The 20,414-nt window shown below is 53.9% G+C and overlaps 1 protein-coding gene across 3 annotated transcripts in view; it reads right to left on the reverse strand.

The window, feature by feature from the left end:
- Positions 1–20,414, reverse strand: part of VAC14 (VAC14 component of PIKFYVE complex) — a 100,708-nt gene that overhangs the window by 20,950 nt on the left and 59,344 nt on the right. For all 3 annotated transcript variants that reach the window (XM_054511265.2, XM_045890775.2, XM_064581247.1), the window contains exon 14: positions 17,918–18,050. In XM_054511265.2, coding sequence (XP_054367240.1) covers positions 17,918–18,050 — 133 coding nt within the window. The remainder of the gene's footprint in view (positions 1–17,917; positions 18,051–20,414) is intronic.

Below are 20,414 nucleotides of genomic sequence, written 5' to 3' on the forward strand. Positions count from 1 at the left end.
CCTGCAGGACAGACCCCTCCTCCCCAGGGCAGCTCTTCTTTCCATCTGAGAGCTCCAATTCCTCTCGATGCAAATGTCCAGCGCAGGGACACCCTTCACCCCATGGCTTGTGACACATCCACAGGCAGAAGTAGTCAGGTAGAGACACAAAATCTGTCTTAGAACAGGAAAGGGAAAGTGCCCCCCCACACCTCTGCCATTTCCACTTCAAACTAGGGGGTGACCTTCTGAGAACTAAGGCATGCCTGTAAGACAAGTGCCAGGAGCCAGAGGAGCCCGCCCAGGGTTGCTCCCTCATACCTGGGAATGACCTGGGGACACCCCTTGTCCCGAATGTCTTCCTGTTAACAAGTTGCTCTGGTCAGATTTTCTACTGCTTCATCCCATTATTCCCAAACGAGTGCTTTGTTCCAGGCCAAGGGATTACTCCCCACTGCTGCTTTTACGACCACAAACTTTTCCAGATGGTGAGCATCTCCCTTCCACCATGCTGGGCACTGAGCCCAGACACCAAGGCCTCCCTGCAACTCTGCCCCTCTCACCTCAAAGCCATGTCCCCAACCTGAGCCCAGCAGCCTGCTGGTCATGTAGTCACCACACTGAGGTCAGAAGGCCTCCCCCCTCCCAAACTCTTCATCAAACGGGCTGGTTGTCCTTGTGGTTGCGGGCCTGGGTAAGCACAGCAATGCGCCTCTACTTCACGTTCCCGTGGTGACTTTCCTCTAAGGGACTGAATGTGCCCTGATGGCTCCAACCAGGGGCTGCCATTTTGCTTGCTGGTGGAAGTCTCAGTTCTCTGCCCTGCCCCCCTAACACCTCCCAGTGGGGTGCCACCACCCCTTGGCCCATCAGTGTCCTAGCCCACCCACGAGGTCCTGCAATTACTGTTCAGAACCAGGAAGGCCCTCCAAGCCAGGAACAGTGCCTTACCAAGAGACCCCTGAACCTGGCTATATGCTGCTGTCTCCTGAAACCATACGGGACACCAAGACCACGCTCAGGCCCACTCCAGGAGGTGGTGATCTGTATTCTTAATGGCCTTCACAGTCGGGATGGAGAACCACTGCCCCCAAACTGCCTCCCCAGAGCTCCTGCCACAAGCTCAGTGATGCCACTCTCTGGTAGAAATGGGGAGATCTTACTAGCAGTCCCAAAGGAGCCCTGACCGCTGTCCTCGAGATGTACCCCACCTCCCCAGAGCCCGGGCCTGGTCTTCTTAAGTTTCCGCCTGGCCTTTGGCTATTTCCCCACCGGTCTCCACCATAGGGCTCCCAAGTCCGCTGTGCGCAGCCCCGACTCGCTCTGTTCAAACGGAAGGAAAAGGAGGGCAACACTCAGGCCAGACCCGTGCCCGCCACGCTGGCCTCAGGCTGTGCTTCCTCTGGCTGTCTCGGATGCTGCTGCATTGGGCACATGCCGCTCCTGCCTTTCTGGCCTTCAGATCTTTAGCCTGGGGGGTTTTATGGAATTTTATACACTGAGATTGCTGTCTATAGCCGTTTACGAGTACCCGCTTACAGGGCACGAAGCTAAGCATCGGAAACAATGCGAAGTGAAACAGCAATACCCCACTGCTGGTCACAGAGCAAATATCCAGCAGCCTCACCGCTGAGTCTCTTGGAAAATGGTAAGAAGATCAGAGAGAAAGGGCTGGGAGGAAGGAAGAGCCACGCAGAAGCAAAGGGACAAAGAGAGCAAGGAAGGGACTCCCTCGGTCCTTTGTGGCAGAACGAAGGGGGTTTCTCTTATTTGTACCCTCCTCAACCCCGTGCCAGAAAGCTGTGAAAATTCCTCTTGTGATCAGTCATTTTCAGGGAGTTTCAAGATGCATGAAATGGGCTTTTCATCCGAACGTTCCTTTCCAGCCCAGGAAATCTGCACTGGATTAAATGAATGGAGGGGAAGGGCCCCAGGTGGGACGTGTTCGTGGAAGTCCCTCTGGGGAAAGTGTCTGCAGGCATCTGGAGTCCTAGGTCTCAATTACAGACCAGGCTCTCTGCGGCAGAGCTGGGCCAGGCGAGCGGCCACCCAGGCCTCCTCCCGCACCTGCCACCATGCCCAGAGAGACAAGCGACGGAATTGAACACGGTGAGGTGGTGCCCTTGATAAGGGAGGGTGACCTGGAGCCACTGTGCTTGGACCTGAGAGCGCAGTGACCAAGTGCGCTGGGGATCCTGAGGGAGGTGCGCTTGGCGGTGCAAATAACACAGCCTGAGGAGCCATCTGAGTCCCGGATCCACTGCTGGAAATGCACAACCACAACCAAAACCAAACTCGGCCACGCTGTGTATTCACAGGCGCAAGACTGAGTTTTGGAAGGAAATACATGGTACCAAAACAGAGGCTACTCCTGGGGGAGGAGGTGGTGGTGATGGGCCTTTTACATTTTAAGCTAGATCTTCTGCACTGTTTTGATTTTTATCTTACGTGGTTTATATTTTTTTGAACAATAGCTAAGAAGGAAGTTCTTTTGGGATCTTCTGGACTCTGTTGTGGAGATTCTCAGAGGAGGCGCGGGGAGCAGGGTGCTGGGAAGGGGGCGTCTCCTCTGAGTGTCCCCGCTCCAGCCCAGATGGCAGAGCTTCTCTCTCCCTGGTGGGGGCTGCTGCAGATTTGCTGATTTAACAATGGAAACATGCATTTTACAAATGAGAGGATCAACAGCCGGGAGATGGTATTTTTAGCTACTGCTCTTTGCTTCAAAGGCGTAGGTTTCATCTAAAACCAGGCAAACCTCCTACAAAGTCTGCCTGTTTGCAAGAAATGATTAGCATAATACGAGCAGGAGAAAAGGCCTGGCTCCACTCGCAGGCAGGAGTGCCTACTACAGGAGAGGCTTTCTCTGGAGATAGAATCACGAGGAGAAAGTCTCAATGGAGACGAAGCCCCTGCCTTCGATCAGAGCAGAGCTGCCCTGCATTGCCGGCCCAGGGAGGCCAAGGATCATGGGTGTGAGCGGCGCACAGTGGGAGATGCGTGTCCACGCGTGTCCACGGCTCCGTCTGGCAAGGCCACCCCCTGGGCTGCTGTTGATAGCGTCACGAGGGCCCCATGCAATCACCTTCTTCCAGTAGAAGTACAGAGGGGCTGAGGGCTGCCTTTCCAGATGCCCCTTCTGAGTGGGAGGGCAGAGGCAAGTCAAGGGTGATGGAGAGGGTGGACTGGGAGATTGTGTGTGTGGGGGGGCAGTCGGAGCAGGAGGACTCAGCGACGAAACCTCAGGGAGATGTCCTCCCTGGAGGCTGTGCCAGGGCTCCCGGCCCTTCAGAAGTGGCACAGCTGTGGGTGAGGCTGCACTGTGGCCCCCGGCACCCCCCCCATGCCGCTTGGGCACTCAAGCCAGTTGGGGTCTGTCCATCCCGCCTTCCTTTCTCCGGACTTCCCCCTCCCCACCCTCCTGCCCTGCCATTGTGCTGGCTTGCGAAGACTGAACATGTGGAAAAAGGCTTGACATTTTCTCCTGACCCCACAGAAATGCAATGAAAGCTGTGACCTTCCGAGAACCATAATGACAGATTCTCATCCTGGGAGCCAAGCTGGGGGCAGATATCGCCGGGGAAGCCGCTTGGTCACACTAGTCCCAGAGCCCCATCCTGGCGAGAGTGTGACCTTGGGCTGCAGCAGGGGACCAGGGGCAGAGAGTGGTGGCGCTGCTGCTATTTCGGGCACTAGTGGCCCGAGAGAGAGCAGAGGGACTGCAGGGGCGGGGAGCGGACGGAGCAGCTGGTTCTGCACTGCCCCCTGCCCTCAGGGTCCCCACGGCAGTTAAGATCACAGGTCTTCCTGCGGAGGGTCAGGGGACCGGGAAATACTCCCAGACAGGGTGTGCAGCTGAAGATCTAAGAAACCAATTACCACGCTACTGGGGGGCTGGGAGAAGCCGAAGGGATGGGGGGGGGCGCAGCTGCTCAGACTTCAAGGGCAGGAAGGAAGTGAGGTCACTCTAGGAACTGGCCAACTGTCTGGGCCAGGGGCTACTGACATAGGTGGGTGGGGGGGCTCCTTCAGGAAAGGGGCTCAAAAAAGGGGCTCAGCTCACGTGGGAGGAAGAAAAAAGCTGACTCTTCTCAGGAGAAATGACCGGACAAGGCAAGCTGGCTGAATTCACAGGCACCTGGAATTAACTGGCTGAAGGCAGTGTCCCCTGAAGAGTCAAACAAGTTGGGGCAGGGACATCTGGGGTGCCGAGAAAGTTTTTTAAATTTAGTCCAGATTATCTGATCAAACTGCTGCTCCCAGCAGCAGTGAATCTTCTAGAATGATGAAGCAGCCCAATCCCTTGTCAAGCAAGTTTCTTGAGCCACTCCTTAACTAGTCTTTGGTGTTTTGGGAGGCTAATGGCAGAGGGAGACCAATGGCAGGGGGAGACCGTAAGGTCACAAGGTAACACATACTTGCGTATCCCCCTGCACCCTGTGGGCCCACTTCCCTTCCATTCACTGAATGTTATGGAAGCATGGCGGGGCATTGGGCTGTGCGGGGCCAGCCACCTCAGTGTGGCCTCATGCAGACTTGCAGTCGTTCCTTGGCTGGGGGAGATAGAGGCTCGCTCAGTGCCATCCTGAAGACTCTAGGGGTGGCCACCTATCAGTGGTTTCTCCTCTCAGGGTCTTGTGCATACTCACAGCAGGTGGAGAGAGTTTTCTGAACCTGCTCAGGCCATTAAGTGGTTCACTGGGTACCTCAGGGCTGCTCATGAGACAGCCAGGGGCCTGGTCACAGCTGCACCCCCAGCTCCCTGGGGTGCCAGGGCACCAGCCCCCAGACCCACAGTAGGCTTCTGAGCAGACTGCTGGCTCCACCAGAAACACCTTCTCCTCCCCAACCCTACCCAGTCCCTACTTAACTTTCACGGCTAAGTTAGACAACATCTCTTTCCTGAAGCTTTCCTGGACCCTTCCATGGGGGCTGGGCACTACCCCCACCCCATCTGCTCCCACAGACCCCCATCGCTGCTGGGGTTTGTGGACTGACCCCGGGAAGGCAGGGACCAGCTCTGTCCACTGCGCTGTCCCCGCCAGTGGGCACTAAGACAGGTCTGCTCAATGACAAATGGCATTTCCTGGCCACCCCCGGGGGAGGTGGGGGCAGTGCTGGGGAAGAGACTTATCTGTCCTCACATGGGAGGGGCCGAGCGCTTGCTCCAGGCATTTCCATTCTCAGAGAGAGGACTCTTGCCTGGCCTGACAGCTGTGGCCTAATTTCCAGGGCTATACCCAGGCTCCTTATTTTAACCCACTTGGTATTTTTCATTCCTGAAGCATGGGGGGGGATGGAGCAGGATTGGGGAATGGGGGAGGTGTGGACAAATGGAAGAGATGAGCTCAGTGGGGCTGGAGGACTCAGGCATTCTGGGGAGGGAATGTGCCAAGAGGGAAAGGGATGGGGTGAGGAGGGCCAAACTGATTTTTTTTTTAATTTTAAAAAGGAAAAAAAATTCCCAAATCCTACCCCCTTGATTTTCCTCAGTAAGCATTTTCAACAAGGTCGCAAACGCACTGGCTCTATAGATTTTTGGCTGCAGACCACATTACAGGCAGCCTTTAAAAGCCAATTCTTGGCGTAGCTTCAGCTGAGCCTGAGGAGAGGGAAAACTAGGGCACTTTTATGCTCCGAGAAAATATCGGATCCAGGTCACAGCTTCCTGGCTCCGCTGAAGCTGTGGTGTACCCCCTTTAACACAAGCCCAAACCTGAGGACCGCCCCCCACCACTGTTTCCTCCAGAGCTCAAATCACAACACCAGGGCACACATTCTTGGTCACTTGGCACCTGTCCGCCAGTGTCACTAAACTGCCCCCTCGGCGAAGGGAGCGGTGGGCTCTCAGGCTCGCGTGTGCGCAGGGCTGGTGTGGCAGACCGCACGCGCTCCAGGAACAGCCGCGGAAAGGACCTTGTGGACATCTTTGACCCTTGCCGCCGGCGGGGCTAACCTGAGCTCTTCCCTCTAACAGTGGCCCAGATCCCCCCGGGTCCCTGTCCGCACAGTGTGCTGGCGGGGCTTGGGTCTGCCTGGCCCAGGCTGTGGTACAAAGGCAGCACGTGCAAACAGTTACTGGAAAAATCAGAGCCTCTGTCTCCTTGTGTGTGAAAGAATTCGGTTGATCCTTAAGGTCTCTTCTGGCCACTCTGAACTGAGCCTCAAATCCACAGAGAGACTCTCCTGGTCTCTCTTCGATGCCGGCCTGGAGCCATCATTCTGGGAGCACGCCCCAAGAGGGCCTGTGTCTAACCAAGTCCACAGCCAGCCATACAGCCCACGACCTTGTCTCTGGTGGGGTGCAGTGTTCATAACGTAGGAAGCCACAGAGAAGGGATGAGCTGGAGGCTGGATTCCATTCCCCGCCTGCCCTGGGGGTGGTCTCTGGGAAGGTCACGGGTCCCTGGTCACTACTCGGCAACCACCCCCCCCCTTTCCGGGGCAGATGGAGGATTTGGCTGCTGGGAGAGTAGAAGGGACATGTTACTCCTTCCGCTGCCCCACAGGGGGCCCCGCTTCACGTCCCCCTTTAGTCCACATATGGACCTCGACCACAGAGTGGATGCCGCTTGGGTCTGCCTCCCTCACCTACAGCCTGGGCTGAAGGCTGGGGCGCTGAGGGACAGGAGTAAGCCGAGAGCTGGGGGGCGGTCATCCTGCCACAGGGTGGATGGCCTGCCCAGGGTGGGCTGACAGAGGAGGAAGAAGAGCCAGCTATGGAGGTGACAAGGTAAGACCAAGTCCTGAGGACATGAGGAGGGCTCTCCACACACATGAGCCAATCCTCGCCCCCGACCGCACATTCCCTTTCTGTTTTCAACACAGAGCAGGAGCCGGTTTTCTGTCACATGCAGTCAAGAGTCCTGACTGGGTGGCACTGAACAGGGCAGGGCCTAGGTCAGGGGCAGAGGACGAGAGGACGCCCGGGGTCATGTGTTAGTTTGTTCAATGGCTTCCTCACTTACGCTTCCTTTGAAAACAAGAGACAGTGATGATCGGCCGCAGACCACGGAGGGAGCGGCAGTGCGCAGCATGAGAGCGAGCGAGGGGCTGGAAAGGGGGCGAACGGGTGCCAGGCCGGGCTCGGCGGCCAGCGACCCACCCACGCCCTGGGTTTCCGAGATCTGGACGGCACAGAGAAAGGGCAGGTGCCACTCATCATGATCACTGTCACAGTCACCAGGTGCCAGACACTCTTCTGAACACTTTCTTGTTATGTCATTAAATCCTCCCGTGGATTCACAGGAGATAATGATGATCTGCATCGTCACTTTCCACGTAAGAAAACTACTCAGGAAAGCAGGCGCGCGGCGGGCCCCTGGGCTGCTGCTGGTCGGCAAGTCCTTCCCTTTGTTGTGGGCAGAGTGGCCCCTATCCTCTGGACAGCTGTTGCTCCCCACTCCCTGCGGATTCTGGTCGGGCAGCCGCTGCCCCACACGGTGGGCGCCTGACCCTGTGTGAGCCAGTGAGAGCTCCTTCCCCTAAGCACAACCTGCGGGGACGTGGCAGCCATGTCTCCACTGCAGGGAAATGCCGAGTTCCTGGATCTTGCTGCTCTCCCCCTCTGTCTGGTCACACAGGCTAGTCAAGCCCCCTCACTCATTTTGGTACCTGTGACCAGGGTTCCTGCCTCCTGCCACTCAGAGTGCTGACCCATACGGCTAGATTCGCAGTTCCCGACTCCAGGCTGCAGACCACCGCCGGCCTGGCTGTACCAGAAGCCCCTAGGATTCAGCTGGGAGGGGGGAGGGTGGAGGGTGACAAGGAGTCTTTGCTTTGACAAAGCACAAGCAGGCTGGACTAGGTGGCCTCCAAGATCCTGGCTAAAGCTAAGAAATAATACCTTGGGTATGAGGTGGATTAATATTCCAGCTCCCTGAGAATGCTTAACATCAACCAGAAACAGGCAGCTTTATGGTTAGTTTTCATGAGCTCCTAATCCCCCGAAAAAGCACCACAAAACATAAAAAATGCTAACTGTGAAGAAAAACTGATCACCTGAACTATATTAAAAATTAGTAACTTCTACTTATCAAAAGACATTATTAGGAGAATGATAACGCATGCGACGAAGTAGGGGAAGATAACTGTAGGGTATACATCTGAGAAAGACTTGAATCCAGAATATATAAAGAACTTTTATAAATCAATAAGCACCAAAAACGCAACGGGGAAATAATGTGAACAGGCTCATCACAAAAGAGGATATCCAAGAGACCACTAAGTGACGAGAAGTTCTCCATTAGTCTTCAGGGAAACACAAATTAAAACCACAAGGTGATACCACGACACACCTGCCAGAATGGCTTCTAAAAGCAAAGACTGGTGATACCAGGCGCTGGTGAGGACGTGAGCCACCGCATCTCTCAGACACGGCTGAGAGAGTGGACACTGAAGCAGTGTCAGAAATATCTACTAAAGCTAAACTATGTATGGACTCTGATCCAGCAATTCTTAGGTATGTATCCAAGAGAAATGTACACGTATGTTCACGTAAGAGCGCCAGACTGAAAATAACCTAAGTGCCCATCAGGAGCAGAATGGATAAATGAATCATGGTATCTTCATACAGTGGAATACTCTCCAGAAATGTGAACTACTGCACATCTAAAATGGATGAACCTCACAAACCTAAAGCGGATCAAAAGAAGCCAGCCTTTGTAAGAGTATGAATTGTGGGTTTCAATTTATATCAAGTTCAAAACCAGGTAAAACAAACCTATAGTGTTAGAAGTCAGGACAGTAGCTACTCTGGGGAGGAGGAGAGGTCTTAACTGGGAGGAGACATGAAAGGGACCTCTGGGTGCTGGAAATGCTGTACTTCTTGATCTGAGTGCTGGGTGTAGATAATTCGTGAAGATTAACTGAGTGGTAGTACACCTATGGTTTATGCACGTTTAGACAGTATGTTGTTCTTCAATGAAAAATTTACATTGAAAAAGGCAACACAGGCATCACGGCTTGGAGGGAAGTAAGACTGCCACATTGCCCTGATCAGGAGAAGGAAAGAAGACAGATCTGGGGCAGCAATGAAGTGAAATGGCATGTGGTTAAGAAAGAGAGGGTTTTGCCAGAGAGATGGCAGAAAAAGCAAAAAAGAGCAGCAAACAAGTCAGAACTCCTGGGGACGGAGCAGTTCCTAAGACACATTCTCCTCTGAAGCCACACGAAGGGCTGTTCTTCCTTCATGGGAGGGAGTGGCTATGCAGGCGGCAGTCTGGGGCACAGGGTCCCCTCTGCGGCATGAGTTTACTGGCGACAAGGCTGAGGGTGGACTGGAAACAGGAGCACCATTACTGACTAAGGCAGCAGCTCTCTGGGGGAGCACAGCAAGGAGGCTCAGACGGCTCCACGTTCAGGAAATCCGCCCCCTGTGAGAGCTGGAGCTGGGTGCGTGGCCCAGGAAACGGGGAAGGACGAAACACCGAGCTCACGGGAAAGCAGCCTCCGAGAGCGAAGAGAGGCAAGGCTCCAGACAGACCGCATGGGACGCTCGGCAGGGGACCGAAGAGAAAAGAGCCAAGACTCTGGAGCACATCTGAAATCCATCCCAGTTCGGCTTCAGAGAGAGAGGCCCACGTGGATGATGCCAGCAACTGCGATGAACTGGAAGGTAGAACAAATCATCTGGGAGACGGAGGCGGGTGAGACACGTCCTCAGGAGCAAGTCGAAATGGAGATTTAGACCCAGAAAGACACTCACAGTCCAAGTGCCAGGCAGTTCCAATGAGATTATGTCATCTAAATATAGACCGGAAGTAGGCCAGGATCATGGACGGGCAGGAGGCTGGAGGCCGGGTCCAGAAGGAAGGATGTGCAGATTTACTCAGTGTTTCACTTCTGCTGGGAGACGGTGGCGGCCTTAGCAGAGGAGGTGGCGGCGGCCACATCAGGATGGGCCTTGGCGGGGATCTTCTGTGGGTTAACACCCCTGGGTAGAAGGGAGACACCACAAGAGAGCACAGCTTCACTCGCATGAGGGCTGAGGAAAAGCAGAGTCCAGACTGGAAACGGGGCAGTTTTCCCCAAAGGCCTCCACCACCCAATCTGGAAGACAACCAAGACACTCCACTCTGGGGTCTCTGGATTGCAACACAGCAGCCCCACGGAGCATGAAGCATGACCCAGGACTTGGGGTGAGGGCGCTCCTGGGAGCTGAAGCTGCAAACTTTTGAAGGAAGTTCCATTCTCCACTTCGGATCCCGAGTGCTAATTCGGTTACAAAGCACCCTTCCCCGTGGACCGTATGTACTTCACGTGGGCTTGTGCTCGCCTTCTGAGGCTCAATTCAGCGCCAAGTTTCTCCCGGTGAGGGTCCTCCGAGGCGGAACCATCGTACAGGCTGGGACAGGAACCCTCCTTTTATGTGGAAGAAGCAGCTGGTCTGGATGGCCTTTCACAAACTGCACACGATAGAGACCTTCTCTACATTTTTTGGAAGACAGGGGCAGGATGTGTGTGTGCTTGTGCGTGTGTTCTTCATGGCTACCTGCTAAAGGAAACCACTTGTGGGAGAGAGAGGAGAACACCCCCAGAGGCCCCTGAGAAAACCTGAGCTGAAACGATACCAGGATAAAGGAAAGAGCTTCCAAAGAAACATTCTACGATGGGTGAACAGGACACACTCTAGAACTGCTGTTCCAGAAGGAGTTCAGAAGCACCTTTGAAACCAAGGACACCCTTTTGTGTGTCCTGGCTCAGATGCACCCCTACCCCAAGGAGGCAGGAGGATGGGAATGACTTCTAGGGGACAATTCCTGCCACTCTTTTGTTAAGATGTTATATTACGATAGCCGTCAGCTACTTGCTAACTAAGCTGTCTGACTTACAAGGTCAAAACTTCGTTAGTTTCCTGACATCCTTAGGTCAAGTATAAACAGCTCCAGACAGGACTGCCGATTCCATCCAGAAAACCTCTCAAGCTTCAGAAGGAAATTCACGATCAAGTTCTTAGCCGCTGGCAACGGTTCTTGACAGTCACCCCCAGCCGTGCAGGCTGCCTGAGCCATGGGCTGGGGAGCTGATGCTTCTTAGGTGTGGAGACTACAAGAAAGTGCTTTTAATCTGAGGCTGAGAAGAACGCAGCAGGCGCCAGCACCCGTGCGAGGCGGAGTCCAAGGCACGCGGTGTGGTGGGCACAGAATGAGCTTTCCCGCCAGTCCATTCCTGAGTCCTCAGCCCGTCCATAGGGGCTTCTAGGTGCAAGGTGAACGGCTGGTTCGTGGGGGGAGGCCTGCTTGGGTCACATGGCCTCCCCCTGCCAAGTTCATCTGGGACCTCTAAAGCGAGCGGACCCTTGGCCTTCTTTCAGTTCCCCGTCACAGGGATCCACGAGGACCCCTGAAACATGGAGATGGTTTCCTCTGAGGCTCCTCAGACCTCAGCACACACCGAGCAGGGCTCCCTCTGGCCAGCACTTCCTCTTTCCACCCCCACCTCCCCCAGTAGGACCTAATTAATCCCAGCCTTGCCTAACAAGGCCCACCACATGTGGTTCCCATCTTCCAGAAGAAAACACGCCCTTCTCACAGGGAGCGCCAGTGTGTGTGACAGTGGGCCCTACAGGGACAGCGTGGAGACTGCCTGGAGGAGGCAGAGCAAAGCCTCTGCCTCCAGGTCCCCAGCCCTCCCGGGCACTCCCAGGTCACAGATGTTTCTGCGAGGTGCTGGGATGTGGCACCTTTCCATGGGTTAGGAGACAGTGGAAACAGACCAGGTTGGGCTCTCTGGGCCGCCTGAATTTTGCCCTTCCCAAGGACACCTTTGTATTTTACCTTTGGGGGCAGACTTCTCCTTTCAATCTTCTCTGGCATGTCAGATCGTGCCTCCCTGCCGGTCACGTTCTCAGTGTTGTTTCCAGTTAGATCAAAGCCAAGAGCTGGTTGTGCAAAAGAGCTTCTGCCATACTCTCTTCGCTGTCCTGCATCTCAACAAAAGCACCCCAGCCCCCTGGTCTCTGGGGGAAGAATGACTGTGGAAACCTCCAGAAGACGCACACAGGAGTCGGGCAGACGTACTTCAAGTCAGCAAGAAGAGAAGCTTCTGAGAGGGACATAAGAAATTCCTTGGAAGAATTCCTCCAACCCTGTTCAATGTCCTGTCTCCCTCCCCTCAGCTGGGGACCCAATCAATATGACTTCAAATGAATAAAAGGTCAAACCCCACCGGCATTCTGGATCCCTTCTAGCCGACAGACTTTGGCTGGCGCATGTTTGTCAAGGCAGTTTATTTTTACTCGGAGCAAATGAACGCATCCCATTAAAGGGGAGAGTGAAAGAAAGCGAGGAGGACCTCTTAGAAGCTCTTTCCCGCAGGCTGGGGGCCAGAGGCAAAGTGTGCTATTCTAAAATGCCATTCGAACCAGGGATCCGGGTCTTGCCCCTTTACTCGGATTCATCTTGCATTAGCATCAGCACAATGGGCTTTGGGGGGCCAGGTCAATGCCCCCTGGTACATCAAGTGGCGCCTATGAAGACTGTAAGGGGGGTACCTGATGCTGATGAGCTCCGGAGGCTAGGAAGGTCTGGGAGGACAGAGAGAGTGAGAAAGGGAGTGGGGTGGGGAGGGTCAGCCGGTGTGGCCCCGGACGACGGCCTGTCTCCCAGGTGGACCATACGAAGACAGCAAAGTGGAATTTCCCAGTTACCGCGTGAAAGACCACTGTTTCCCTTGAGGCCCTCCCCGTGATGCAATTAAGAACAAGTCCAGTTTCCAGTGGCTTCCCAGGCCCTGGCTCTCCTGCCCCACCACCCACCTCGGCAGCCAATCAACCTCCTCCCCTTCTCCCCTCCCAAGTACAGGGCTCTTTTGCAAACCCGGGGGTGAGGTGGGGTGCGGGGGGGTGGGGTGGGGTAAGGCAAGGGCAGGATCAGGGGTACGTCGTAGGGACTGTTCGCATTTGCTGAATTGGAGAGGTTGCCATGCCTGCATGTATCAGAGGTGAGGGGCGGACCAAAATGAACCGGAAGTTTTATCTCGGGGCTTCTCTGGGTTCAGGGCTCACAGAATAAGACGCAGGACTGTCTCCTGTTCTCCCACTTGGGCCCCTGGCCCGGCCTCTTCAAACGCTCTCATCGTAGAGGCACCCGTGTCCCCAGGAAGGTTGCTCAGGACCTCATCCACCATCAGCTGGGCTGGCTGGGGTTGGAGCCTTTGAGTTCACAGCAGGCACTCTTTAAAAAGAAAGCATTCTCTGGCAAGTCCTCTCTGCAAGGCAGCAGGGAGGAAGGGGGGGGCGGGGAGAAGCACAGTTGGTTAAGCCAAAGAACGGCTGGCCCGAGGGCCATCTTGGCGGGCGGAGTGGGGCGTCCCGAGACGCGCTCACTTCCCAGCACAGAAGCAGGCCTTGTAAGGATCCCAGCTGTTGGATCACGCTGCAGTTCATATCAGTTTATCAAAGAAGCTGCGTTTTCTCCCTCCTCTTCCTTTCTACTGAGTATAAGCGGCCCGGTTCATGGGAAAACAGCCCTGCGCTTGTTCTGCTGCATTGGCATGGAGGGCGGGAAGAGGCCGGAGGAGGGAAACGTACACCAACACCTACTTGGGGCAGAGTTGTTTTAACGGGGCCGGGGCTGGGCCGCTGGTGGGTGCCCGAGGTGCTGGGGCTGCAGGCCTGGCGCACCAGGGCCAGCTCTCAGCACAGAAGGCTGAATTATTTCGGCCTCTCTGGATCTGGTTTCCTGTCTTCACAGACCGCCATGGGAGGCTGAGGCCGCGTCATGAGGCCGAACAAGAGCTCCTGTTATCAAGCTGTGTGGAGAGCGACGGTGCGCATGGTCTTACGTAACCCTCTCCGCAAAACGACGCGGCAGGCAGTACTATAGAAACAGGTCACGCGGACCAAAACTGGAGGATCTGGGATTCGAACCCAAGTCTCTTTGACTCCAGAAGTTCCAATCTTAATCTGGATCCCAAGGATGTGTGGGAGGCCCGTGTGCCCTGTTCCCGTGGAGTCCAGAGAAGGGGGAGAGGTGTGGGCAGCGCTGAGGGATGTCCGGCCCCCTCTGGCACCCCCACCTCACGTCCCCTCCCTCTACATGTGGGCTCAGCTTCTGGTCCTGCAGCTGAGATGAGGCTTCGGAGCCTCCGGCTCCCCCAAGTTCACCACACGGCTAAACTGTTACGTCCACCAGATAACAAGGCCACATGGCACAGAGGAGGTCTGACCCACCCAGGGGCCTGAAGGGGGGGCTCGGGGGCCCCACTCACACCCCCCCCCATGGAGGTGGCAGCCTGGGAAAGCTGCGTGTGGGAGAGGAAACACTCCAGGGTCCTGAGGGAAATCATGCATCTTACTCAACACCAAGACGCCCACCAGATGTTTGTCTTCAACAACTTGGGATGCTTTTGTCCTCTGGAAGGCAACCCCTCCTGCTCCCCGAGCTAAACGCACTACTGTAGAAACAATGGCTGTTCACTTGTTCGTTTAACACCTGAAGGAGAGGCTTAAATCACTGTGTTTCTCATCTCAGCAGTCCGCATGGACCATTACTATGCTTTTCTTTAAAGCCGTCAGCAAAAAATAAGGAAATGAAATGAGAAGCAGACAGGCAGGCTGACGTTCCCGACGGCTTGTCCCCAGCAAACTTTGCTGAAGGGCTCACTCCCCTGTCTGATCCCAGGAAGGAGGAGAGCACACGTCTTCAAGGCCTCCTCCACGTCTGATGCTGCGCTTTGTGCACCCAGAGAGCCTAAGCCAGCTGGCGGGCTGGGACTGTGACCCGGGCTGGTCAGCGGCGGCCGGACACGCTGGCTCAGAGCCCGTGCTGCTTCGGTGGGGGCGGGGGCAGGCTGGACAAATGACGCCAAGGACCGGGGGGGACAAGTGTGAGGGGCTCAGCCCCAAGATTCCTTCCATCCCAGCCCACTGGGTTCCTGTGCTAGTGCCCGGCTCACAGGCTGTGCAGGGCCCCTCAAGGCACCTGGCCTCTGCACTCCCCCACAGAAGGGATGAAGTGGCGGGCGCGGAATTAGCAGAGTGCAAGGGTCTGCAGCTCAGCTCCCACCAAGCCTGGCAGGCATGGGGCTTCCTCTCATTTCCCTTCCACAAAATGAGGATGCCCGTCAGCCCAGGCCGCTAGGAAGACACTAGGCAAAGCAAGGAAAGCCTCACCACCCTGGAGGCTGTAAATGGGAACATGGCAGTGGTCGCCAGGCCCCCAGCTTCACGGAGCCCAGGGCCCCTGAGCCGGTGGGAGGGGGGGGCACCCATGCATGTCCTTGCTGCCCACACTTCTGCTTGGTGCAGTCTGGGGATGCTGCTGACGGCTCTGAGCGCCCTCTACCCGAGCCCCTGATGGGGCATGTGAGGCTGCTGGAGGATGGAAAAACCCGTTACAGTCCGGTTCTCCGGAGGGAAACTAGTTACAAATGCCTTTTTCAAAGGCCTCTCTCTCCACTGGTTCCTGAAAAGCTTCCAGGCAAGGGGGGCTCGTCAAGAGAACTGACATGTCTGCAATGTGGAAAACCATGTAAAGTAAACTGTCACTCATGTGGGGAAAGACTGTTGCCCTCCTGGTGGGGAGTCTCCTGTACCACCTCTAATCTCCACTTCAATCCCACTGACTGTCCATCTTGATGTGAAGCAAAACGGGATGTGATGCTTCCCCTTCTGGCCGAGCAGGCTAAGAATCCATTTCTGTCCCTGTGTAACTGTGGCGCTCCCACCTGGGAGGATTTTGCTCCCAGGGGTATGTGGCCCTGTCTAGAAACATTTCTGACAGCACCCGCTGGGAGGGCGGGGGTGCTGCTCCACATCCCACAGCACACAGGACGGGCCCGACCACCAAAGACTATCCAGCCCCAACGCCAACGGTGCCGAGCTCGAGAAACCCTGCTCTCCATGACCTTGGAAGAGCAGGAGGGCTGCGACAGCCTCCCACCACCACGGGACTCCTTTTGGTGGTCTGGCCCATCAGAAGCCTGTTCCTCCCGAAGGGCAGAAACTTTGTGGGCCTCCTATTTGTCCTTCCGGCCAGGCCTACAACTCAGTCCTTTGACCCATGCCCTCAACTCCACCCTCAGCCCTGGAGCGAGGGCCCCTGGCAGGCAGCTCTGGATGAAGTGGCCGGGGCCTGCTCCCTCTATTTCCCTCCCTCGGCTCGCCTCGTGGCCGGGCAGGCTCCTGGCATGGCTCCCGGCAGACCCGTGTGGAACTCATCTCCCCTCACTGCCTCCTGCCACCCACTTTTGCTTCTTCCCACCTCCAGGTCCTTCTTCTCAGCCTCCTTTCCTGGCTTCTCCTTCCTTCCCCGGCCATTACACCCTGGAGCTCCCTGAGCGGCCTCAGGCCCCTTCCCTACCCCCTCTGCCCCTCTTATCACTAACCATTCTTATTCCCTAGAAATGAAAGCTCCATAAGGACAGAACCATCCAGAGCAGTACTTGGCAGAGTCAGTACTCAGTAAAACCATCTGCTGGATGAATGAATGAGTGAGTGAGTGAGTGAATAAATGAAGGACTATGGTGTCCATTTCCACATTTCTATCTTGGGCATAAGTCCCTCTTTTGAGAGTCAGGGGTAGCAACCTGCTTCATCATCTCTCCTTTGATGTTACCAAAGCAATTTAAACTCAAACATGGGACCCTCCTCCCTCCCTGCTCCTCCTCTAGAGCTCCCATCACAGGGACTGCCACCACCATCCAGAGTCCTGGGTGTCACTCCCGACAGGCTGTCCCTCAGGCCCTCATGTAATTGGTCACTAATTAATGATACGTGTTACAAAGTACAGAACGCTGCTGCTTCTTCCCATCCCCCTCCCAAGCAGCCACCATCTTCCACTTGGACAACAGCCTCCCAGATGGTCTCCCACACATCCACCTTGCTCTCTCCACCCACCCCTTCTCCTCAGCAGCATAGGAATCTTTAAAAACACAAATCTGGTCACACTGTCCCCTCACCCAAGCCTTGAGTGGCTCCTCCTGGCCTCAGGGAGAGGCCTCCAACCTTGGTGTGGCCAGCAAGGCTGGGCCCCTCTCCCCCTTGCCCTCTGGATCACAGCAAAATGAACACTCCATGCTCTTTGCTGACTTGAAGACTCTGTACAGGCCAGACCCTCTGCCAGCAATCCTCCTTCAACCCCCAGACCCCGCAGACAGCCTCAGGAGCCTTCCCGACCCCACGGACCACACTGGTCTAGTTAGCTCCCCGAGCACCCTGGACAGCTTTTGTACCCTGTCACCCCAGAGGTGCTTATTTCATGGGACAGGGTGAAAGCCCTCGGTGACTAAAAGAAAGCCAGGGCTAAGAACCATCGCCTCAGAGCATTGGAGGCCACTCAGACCATTCCAGAAAACTCCTCGGCCTGGCTTTGTGGGGGAGCCTGGAGAAATCTATGCCCCGTCTAGATTTCGGTGACTTGAAGGTCATTCTTGTGGTGACCCTGGCTCCTTGGAGCTGAGGAGGCAAAGGGCCAGACCTGGCCATGCTGTTGGTGACAGGAGTTCTAGAGGCTGAGAGGGGCTGGGGTCCTGGGACTGTCCAAGGCCAGGCTCACACGACTCAAGATCCCAGCTCTGCCAGAGCGACTGCTGCCACCAGCCCTGGCCAAACCCCGTGCTGGCGGCTGGGCACCCGAGCACAGCCCCGCTTCGTGTTCCATCTGGCTCACCTACTTCCTTCCCCAAAGACGCCAACAAGGGCATACTGACAGGACACTTAACCTCAAGGGAAAACCTTGAGACACAAAAACTTGTGTCTCAACAAGTGAAAAAGTCATTTGTCCGTTCGAGAAAGGGCGACATTGACCTGTCTCGGGTTGGCAGTAGCAGCAGCCTGGTGTGAAGTGTGTGTGGGGGGGCTCCTTTGTTTCTTTAAGAATAAATGCAAAGGAAAAGGAGGGGAGAGAAGGGGAGGAGAAGATGGTTGCTTGGAGCCCTGGCACGGTGTGAAGTGGAAGAGTGTGGCTGTGTGGGGAGGAGAAGGTGCGCCGAGCCTGACCTGATGATGAAAGCGCCTCTGGCCTCCAGGAGCTTGCGTTCACTGCTGAACCTCTTGAGAAGGTTGATCATGAACTTATAAAAGTAGGAGTTCATGGTGGGGGTGGAAGGAGAACATTCTAAGCCTTTGGTACCTGCAGAGAAAGGGATAGAGCTGAGATTTACTCTATGGTCCACAGGGTGGTGGGACCCCCACAGAACATACACAATCGTAAACTCCAGAAAGGTGGTGGTGGTGGGGGGTCTGTGTGGAACAAGGTGAGGGAAAATCTTCAATCCAGGGCCTCAGGTCAAGGGCAAAAAAGCAAGGACTATTCAAGTACCTACAAGCAAATACAACTGCTTACTGCACAAATCCCCACTTACCTGTCCACCTCTCCAGCCAGCCCCCAATTACTTAGTGAACACCTCCTATTTCTGAGACCGCTGCTATGTGCTAGGAATTTTTTATAAAACAAACCTGTACCTATCATCCCAATAAGTAAAATACACTTGGGCTTCATTTTGGCTGGTTAAGGACAGATGACATGTCAAAGAGAAGAAAGGGGTAAAATAGGCATACAACCTCGACAGCCAACAAAATCCACACTCCTTTCCCAATGGTGCTCAAGACAAGGGAAACTATGCACACCTCTGTTGGATTAAAGACAGCACACCCTGACAAAATGTTACCAAGGGCTTTAATCTTTACTTGACGTTTTTATTTTTTTTTAAAAGATTGTATTTATTTATTTGAGAGAAAGAGCGAGAGCAAGAGAGCACAAGCAGAGGAAGCAGCAGAGGGAGAGGGAGCAGCAGGCTCTCAATGCAGGGCTCGATCCCAGCTCCCTGGGATCATGACCTGAGCCGAATGCAGACACTTAACCAACTGAGCCACCCAGGCGCCCCCCAATGTTTTTAAATCAGACATTCTTCTTCAGGTGGAAATGCTCTTTTAGACTAGTACTCTAAAGATTTTCAAAGCCCAGAGTTGGCTTTAGAACCAGAAGCACATTCGGAGTACCCCTCTGATATGCACCCCAGCTGAAAATACACTGAGGGCCAGATACAGTCCCCCTCCCAGCCTCACCCCAGCACGTGCTCTCCTCCGCAAGGTATTGGGCATGGAGGGGACGACAGCAGGGCTGAAAGAACACCTGGTTGATCGCCATGTGGTATATTCATACACCCCATGCAATCTCTTTGTTTTTTCTTCGTCACACATGCTGACCTCAACAGATTGTTGGAAAGAGGTGTTAGGGATGGTAGGAATCCTCACTCCCTCTGCCCAAGGCACTAACAGGGCACAAAATGCACACACAACAACTTGAGATACAATTCACATATCATTAAGTTCATCCTTTTAAAGTGTACAATTCAGTGGTTTCCAGTACATTCATAAAATTGTGCACCGATCACCACTAATTCCAAAACATCACCCAAAAAGAAACCTCGTACCCATTAGCTGCCATTCCCCATTATCCCCTCCACCAGCTCCTGACAATCATTAATCTACTTTCTGTCTCTGTGGATTTGCCTATTCTGGAAATTTTGTATTAATGAATCATACAGTATATGGCTTCTTTCACTTAGCATATTTTCAAGGTTCATCCATATTGTAGTATGTATCCATTTTGTATTCCTTTTTTTTTTGGTTGAATAATACTCCACTGGATGGATATACCATGTTTTAACCACTCATCCATTGCTGGACATTTGGTTGTTTTCACTTTTTAGCTATTAAGAATAATGCCAGGGGGCGCCTGGTTGGCTCAGTCGGTAGAGCATATGACTCTTGATCTTGGGGTCATGAGTTCGAGCCCCAAGTTGGGCACAGAGCTTACTTAATTAAAAAATTAAAAAAAAAAAAAGGAATAATGCTGCTGTGAACATTCACATATGTTTTTGTGTGAACACGTTTTCATTTCTTTTGGTTATATACCCAGGAGTGGAATTTCTGATATGGTTACTCTATGTGTAACTTTTGAGAAACTGCCAGGCTTTTTTCCACCATGGCTGTGCATTTTACATTCTCACCATCAGTGTGTGAGACTCCAGTTTTCTCACATTCTTGCCAACACTTGTTATTACCTGTCTTTTGATTACAGCCATCCTTGTGGATGGAAGTAGTATCTCATTATGGGTTTGACTTCCATTTTCCTGATGACTCATGACACTGAGCATCTTTTTATGGGCTTACTGGCTACTTGTAGATCTTTGGAGAAATGTCTATACAAGTCCTTTGCCCATTTTAAAATTGGGTTATTTGCTTTTTTATTGCAGAGTTACAAGAATTCTAGATACAAGTCTCTTATCAAATATAATCATTGCAGATATTTTCCCCCATTCTTTGGGTTGTTTCTTAACTTTCTCCATGGTGTCCTCCTTTGAAGCAAAGAATTTTAAATTCTGATCGAGTTCAATTTATCTTTTTTTTTTTTTTTTTTTTTTGGGTTGCTTGTGCTTTTGGTGCCATATCTAAGAAAGTATTACCTATTCCAAGGTCATAAAGATTTACT

This window comes from Mirounga angustirostris, unplaced genomic scaffold (assembly GCF_029215605.1).
Source record: "Mirounga angustirostris isolate CCGP_5_RB_7025 unplaced genomic scaffold, mMirAng1.0.hap1 SCAF_16, whole genome shotgun sequence".
In the NCBI taxonomy this organism is placed as follows: Eukaryota; Metazoa; Chordata; class Mammalia; order Carnivora; family Phocidae; genus Mirounga; species Mirounga angustirostris.